This window comes from Gekko japonicus, unplaced genomic scaffold, assembly GCF_001447785.1.
Source record: "Gekko japonicus isolate JY-2015 unplaced genomic scaffold, Gekko_japonicus_V1.1 scaffold623, whole genome shotgun sequence".
Classification (NCBI taxonomy): Eukaryota; Metazoa; Chordata; class Lepidosauria; order Squamata; family Gekkonidae; genus Gekko; species Gekko japonicus.
Genome location: NW_015174293.1, coordinates 818,193 through 824,277, shown reverse-complemented (window position 1 = coordinate 824,277; position 6,085 = coordinate 818,193). Strand labels below are relative to the sequence as shown.

General features: G+C 49.0%; 1 protein-coding gene across 1 annotated transcript in view; it reads right to left on the bottom strand.

Moving 5' to 3' along the window:
* ABCA12 (ATP binding cassette subfamily A member 12) overlaps positions 1-6,085 on the bottom strand; it is a 169,373-nt gene that overhangs the window by 17,127 nt on the left and 146,161 nt on the right. Inside the window, exons 43-44 of the mRNA XM_015424058.1 lie at positions 1,959-2,074; positions 789-948 (exon numbers count right to left, since the gene is read on the bottom strand). Of these exons, the coding sequence (XP_015279544.1) occupies positions 789-948; positions 1,959-2,074 (276 nt within the window). The remainder of the gene's footprint in view (positions 1-788; positions 949-1,958; positions 2,075-6,085) is intronic.

The following is a 6,085-nucleotide window of genomic DNA, read 5'->3' as shown; positions in this document are numbered from 1 at the left end:
CCCGCCATTTTGGTTTTTAGTTTTTGGTCCTCTCCTTTTTGGTTATGGTTTTCTGGCCCTGATTTTCACACTCGGCTGATTGCTGTTGCGTTTATCAGTTGTTTGTGTCGCAGCCTCGCCAGTGGTCTTATTTTCATCCTGCTACTCCTATTTTTTAACTTTTGTAAGTTCCTGGGGGAGTTTTTAAAACAGAGAGCACAAGATAAAAGCAGCGGAAATAAATATTTGGAAAATAAAGTGAGGAAGTATACTGGAGTTTATTACCCATGTGCAGGTTTAGGTTTTGGTGTAAGCTTACTGTGTACTTATAGATTTATAACCTGTTCGGGATCATGTTAGAACCTAAAAGAACCCACTTCCTCAGGTCTTGATGTCCTGGGAGTGCGGCACTTACGGGGCTCGAGAGCTCTGGAGAGGACCTTAACCAGGAAAAGGCCAGCGCTCATAGCTGGGCCTGGCTAAAGAACCAGTCTGTGTAGGTGTCCCTGGGCAGCCTGTCAAAAGGGGAAGGCAGCCGCTCTCTGCCTTCTGCCATTTGCAGCTGATGTAGGCAGAAGGGATTCTCTGCAGGATGCCTGATCGCAGGCAAATGAAGCTGCTTTTGTGTACAAACTGACTCCTCTGATATATGCAACTACGCCAGAGTCTTACTTGTCCTGCGTGAAAGATAAGTGATACTACTCAATCCCTAACCCCCTGGAACAAATGTTTTTTCCATGGACAAAAATGGCCCCCCCCCCCCCCGATACTTTCTGCAGGAGTTCCACGTCGGCTATCCAGCTTCTTACCTGATCGGTGGCCTTTTCCTGGGAGAGCAGAAACACCACCGAATGCGTGATGATGGTGTTGATGCCAAAGAACAAGTTGATGCAGACGTAAACGATGAAGGCCATTCCTGTCTCCTTGAAGATCCCCGCCAGCAAATACATCCACGAAAACGTTGCGTATCTGAACGGCGTCACCAGCAGGAACAAGAAAAGCGCAGGAAAAGAGAAGACCATCAAAAGCCAGGAAAGCACTTCCTGGTTGTTTGGGAGAAGAGGGGGCTTTTTGTCCACCACCAAGGAGAGAGCGCTTGAAATTCTTTGTTGGCAAGAAGAAAAGAAACAACAGGACTGCCTGGAGTTAACTCTGAGCAGTGATGAGATACGTAAAAGAGGAAGTCGTAGATGTCTGCTGGCTGGCCCTTGGCTCATTGGAACTGGCAGCTGAAGTGCCGGCAAGCCTTTCATCCACGATTCAACCACTGCTTATTGCATTTCAGTTTACTTATTCCCACCTGTCTGCTGATATAGCCTAATAAGATGGTTTGTAACTAGAGAATCCAAACATCTAACCACTCCAGCACAAAACACCGTGTCCCCGCCCTTCCCTCGTGGGGCCATGGGGGTGGGGTGGGAGGAGCTCCTACAAAGACCTCAGGACACAGGTCGTCCCGTGATTAAACTCCTACATGAACTCCACAAATGCCATAAGAGTTACAGAAGAGTTAGAGAAGAAGAAGAAGAGGAGGAGATGGGATTTATACCCCACTTTTCTTTACCTGAAGGAGAATGGCTTACAATTTCCTTTCCCTTCAGGAGGAGGAGGAGGAGGAGGAGGAGGAGATGGGATTTATACCCCACTTTTCTTTACCTGAAGGAGAATGGCTTACAATTTCCTTTCCCTTCCCTTGCCTCCAACAGACACCCTGTGAGGTAGGTGGGGCTGAGAGAGCTCTTTCAAGAACTGCTCATGAGAGAACAGCTCTGAAAGCACTTGTAACTGATGCAAGCTCACACCAGCAGCTGCACGTGGAAGAGTGGGGAATCAAACCCGGTTCTCCCAGATTAGAGTCCACTCTCCGAACCATTACACCAAAGCCAGGCAGCTCTGCTACAAAAAAATTCGACCGAGTTTGAATGTTTTTGTGCATTTGTTTTTCAGTCAAGTTGAATGAAACGGAATGAGATCCTTACCCAAAGAGAAAAAGAAGGAGGAACACGGCCAACAGGTTATTGCCGTTGAAGAAAGCTGGTATCTGAAAAGCTGAAATGACTCCAATTGAGAGCGCCACCGGCACCATAAAATACACCTGTGGGATGAGGATAACAACAAGACTTTATCAAATGCAGATGGTTTAAGGAATGGATTTGACTTCGAACGCATGCAAAGAGCTGTGGTTCCCAAGGGCCCTGGCACAGAGAGAGCCACCCTGTTTTACTCTGGAATGATTGGCAGTCCTCCTCACGGTTTTCTCACCAATAGAGATCAAAACCGGGTGGGCAGACGTGGTGGCCTGAAGCAACAGAGCCACAGTTGAGTCCAGGGGCACCTTTTGGCAATTCTTGGCTATCCACTGTCATCTGCCTGCACTGAAGACGTCGCTAAAGACAAGGGCATGTACACGAAGGTTTATACCTCAGATAAAACTTTCTGGGTCTTAAGGGTGCCACTGGACTCGGGCTTTGTTCCATAGACCAGAACCATTGTCATTGTCATTTCCCTACTTGTGCTGTGGGGCAGAGGTGTCCAAGTGTTGGTGGGGGGGGGGAAGCGGGCTTTTAATTTCATTTACTTATTTATTTATTCAAAGCATTTTTATCCCCTCTTCCCACTTGTCCTGGGGCCCCAAGGCAGCAAACATAAAAAAAAGAAAAGCACTGGGGCCCCAAGGCAGCAAACATAAAAAAAGAGAGTAAAGCATCTGAACAACTTTTAAAATGATAAAATGATTCAATAAAAACACGTGGAGAGCACCAGAACCAGGAAGGAGGGCCAATCACTGTTACTGGGGGCGTGACAAGCAAAACAGAGGCCTCTTCAGACAGACGACTCTCCCAGGGCGAAGGGGGTGGGGAGTTCCCCAACCCAGAAAACAGTCGCCACCCGTCTAGGCTCTGAGGGCACCAGAAGGAGAACCTCCAAAGATGACTGGAGCAGGTTCATTATTGCCGAACGCCGTACTTCAGCGTCATACTTAAACACTCGATCTTTATGCTTCGGTGCACAGGTCTGTTGCAATCATATCTAATATGGCCTCAAACGTCTATGACGCCAGTGGAGCAAATGGCTGTGTGTTTTCCAGCAAACATATTCTGTATTTCAGCAGCCACGACACGTTTGTTTTTGAAATACTGATTAATCGTTGCGTTGTACTCGGGTCATATGAAAAGTCCTACATGAACCTGTGCTGGAAAGGAATGTGTGAGGAACTCTCCAGATGTGCATACAAAGGGGAACCTGGTACTTGCTACAGCCATCCTTAGTAGTACGCACAACACGGCAAAATGGACCAAAAGCACAATCAGTTCGGTCTCCGTACCCCATGCCAAGGAGTGGGCAAATAAAATTTCACGGAGAAACTCAGCAGTAGAAAACTTTGTGAGCATCCCTACCATACGGCATGTCTCTAACAAATCAGTAAGTCGTAAATGAAAGCATCCCTGAAGCCGCCCATGTCGGTGCCAGATCACATCCACACCAGCCTCCCCCAAAGTCTCTTGGGAGTTTCCTTGCCTGCTCTCCAGAAGTCTGCCACTGGCGGCACTCATCGGCTGCTGTTCCCTCCCAACTGGAATGAAACGGGCACTGCAGCCGCCCACGAGAGCACTGGCAGCAGCCCCGGTGCGTGACGTCTGCCCACTGCAGCGGCCAACCTGCCCTGTTTCTGGGCCCAGCTTCTGGCTGTGCCTGGCTTCGATGAGGCTTCCTGACAGCGCTTCTGTGGGCATTCTGCAGTGCCAGAAGCAGGGGCCAAGGGGCCTGTGGGGTCCCAGCGGGGAAAGGGAAGCTTTCAATACCTGTCAGCACCTCACGGGGAAATGCAGTGGCAGAACAAAGGCTTAGCGGAGGGGGAATAGGGATCATCCCGGCCCCTCAGTGCATCCTTGTTTCTAAGCTTGGACGCCTGTCCCTCTGTCTTCCAGAGCCACACCTCTCTCGGGCCAAGTATTTTATGATGCATTTTACGCATTCTCTTTGGCTTCTGTCGTTTTCACCGCTACTACTCTGGGAACTGGAAGGTGGTGGTGACCAGCATTATATATTTGCATTTTTTGTTCCTGCTTCTGAAATTATTAACCTTTGTAAAATAAAAAAGAGGCAGAGATAGCCCAGGCTTGCCCAAATCTCGTCAGGTCTCCGGATGTGTGCAAGGTCGGCCCTGGCGAGTGTTTGGCTGGGAGACCACTAAGGAATACTGGGGTCGTGACGCAGAAGCAGGCCATGGCAAACCACCTCTGAACGCCTCTTGCCTTGAAAGAAGGAGAAGAAGAGATTGGGTCTATACCCCATGGCCCTTCACTACCCGAAGGTGTTTCAGAGCGGCTCACAATCTCCTTTCCCTTCCCCCTCCACACAACAGACACCCTGTGAGCAGTGTTCCCTCTAGGCTGAGTTAATGTGAGCTAGCTCACAGTTTTTTAGCTTCCGGCTCACACATTTTTGCCTTAGCTCAGGAAGGAGGGCTCCAGAACAAACTAATTTATGCAGTAGCCAAATCGCTCGCTCACAACTTTAATGCCAGTAGCTCACAAAGTAGAATTTCTGCTCACAATACTTTGGAGCTTAGAGGGAGCATTGTCTGTGAGGTAGGCGGGGCTGAGAGAGCTCTTGACAGAACTACGGCTTTTTCAAGAACAGCTCTTGTCAGAACTACGGCTTGCCAAAGGTCATCCAGCCAGGTGCAAGTGGAGGAGGAGTGGGGAATCAAACCCGGTTCTCCCAGATGAGAGTCCGCGCACTTAACCACTACACCAAACTGGCACCCCACTGAGGGTGCCATAAGTTAGCTGTGACTTGGCTGCACTTTCCACTACCAAAGGTAGTAATGTACCTGGATTCTTTTCTACCAGAAGAATCCCATTCTCTTCAACTGAATATCTCCTGTTTCACTAGAACATGATCTAGACCCCGTTCATAACTGATAACAACAACTTCTGCCTGATTGGCGAGACTTGCAAAAGGCCTGCTGTTCCTGCTGCCTTTAAAGGCTGTGTGCCAGATGACACACACCCTGTGGGCAACGAGGGCCCATTGGGATAACCCGTGGGTCCCTTTCTGACTAAACGTAGCCAGGGGGCTGCAAATAGGACCACCGCAGTAGCAAGGAGGGGGGAGGGGAGGCTGTGGCTGCTTCACACGTCCCCTGCAGGTCTCTGCTCCGATTAAAATCAACCCCTGATGATTTTCCCTTGGAGGAAAGAAAAAACGCTCCGATAGGATGGACGGAAGGAGTGGATTTCGACGTGGGAGGCATTCTCATTGTGCTGAGCTCAAAAATTACTCTCTCTCCTCAAAACGCTAACCGCTGTTTGAGTCGGTCTCTGTCAAAGGTTTCCCGTTCCTATAAAAATACTTGTATTTTTACAAAAATGCAGCAACTGGCTGGGGGGAGGGCAGGGGTCAACAATATCACAGAATATGACAGAAAATATTTCCTGAGACAAAGTTGCTTAAAATGTAAGGACTGTTTTCTGCCGCCCAGGCCCTCACCTGAACAGAACTTTTCTGTGGCAGCAGCCGTGACAGGAGTATCCGTTGCTCGGAGCCCTTAGCAGAGTACATATGGCTGGACGACATGTAAGCCTGCCTCTTGCCTCTCGGCCTCTTTGCAATTTAACCCAAAAGCATTTTTTGTGCTTAGAAGTTAAAAATAAACTGAAGTCCTGACCTGAGTGGCACTCTGGTCTTTCATAAAGGTGCTGAGCTTTATGCACACGGAGAAGAGACTGTTTTAGCACACCCTTCGATGGCCGGCGTTCTGACAGTTCTGAAATGCCCTTGTACCAAGTGAACGTGTCCTACGGGGATCACCGTTATCATCACAATTAGTAGGGGATGGTTCCAACCTGGGTAGGTTCAGTTCTGCTGGTGCAGACAATGGTCCTGACCCTTCATATGTCGGATTCCACCCGATGTACATTCCGGTGTGGTAAAAGTGATCAGGGAGCGCATGTGCAGATTTCTGCACAGACAACCTGGACAGAAGAGCTCATGCGCAAAACATTTGGGGATTTAAGAACTGTTATAATCTGTGCATTTGATACTCCTCCAAACTAGGCTTCTGTTGAAAGCTATGGGGGGGGGGGAGGAAACAGCATCT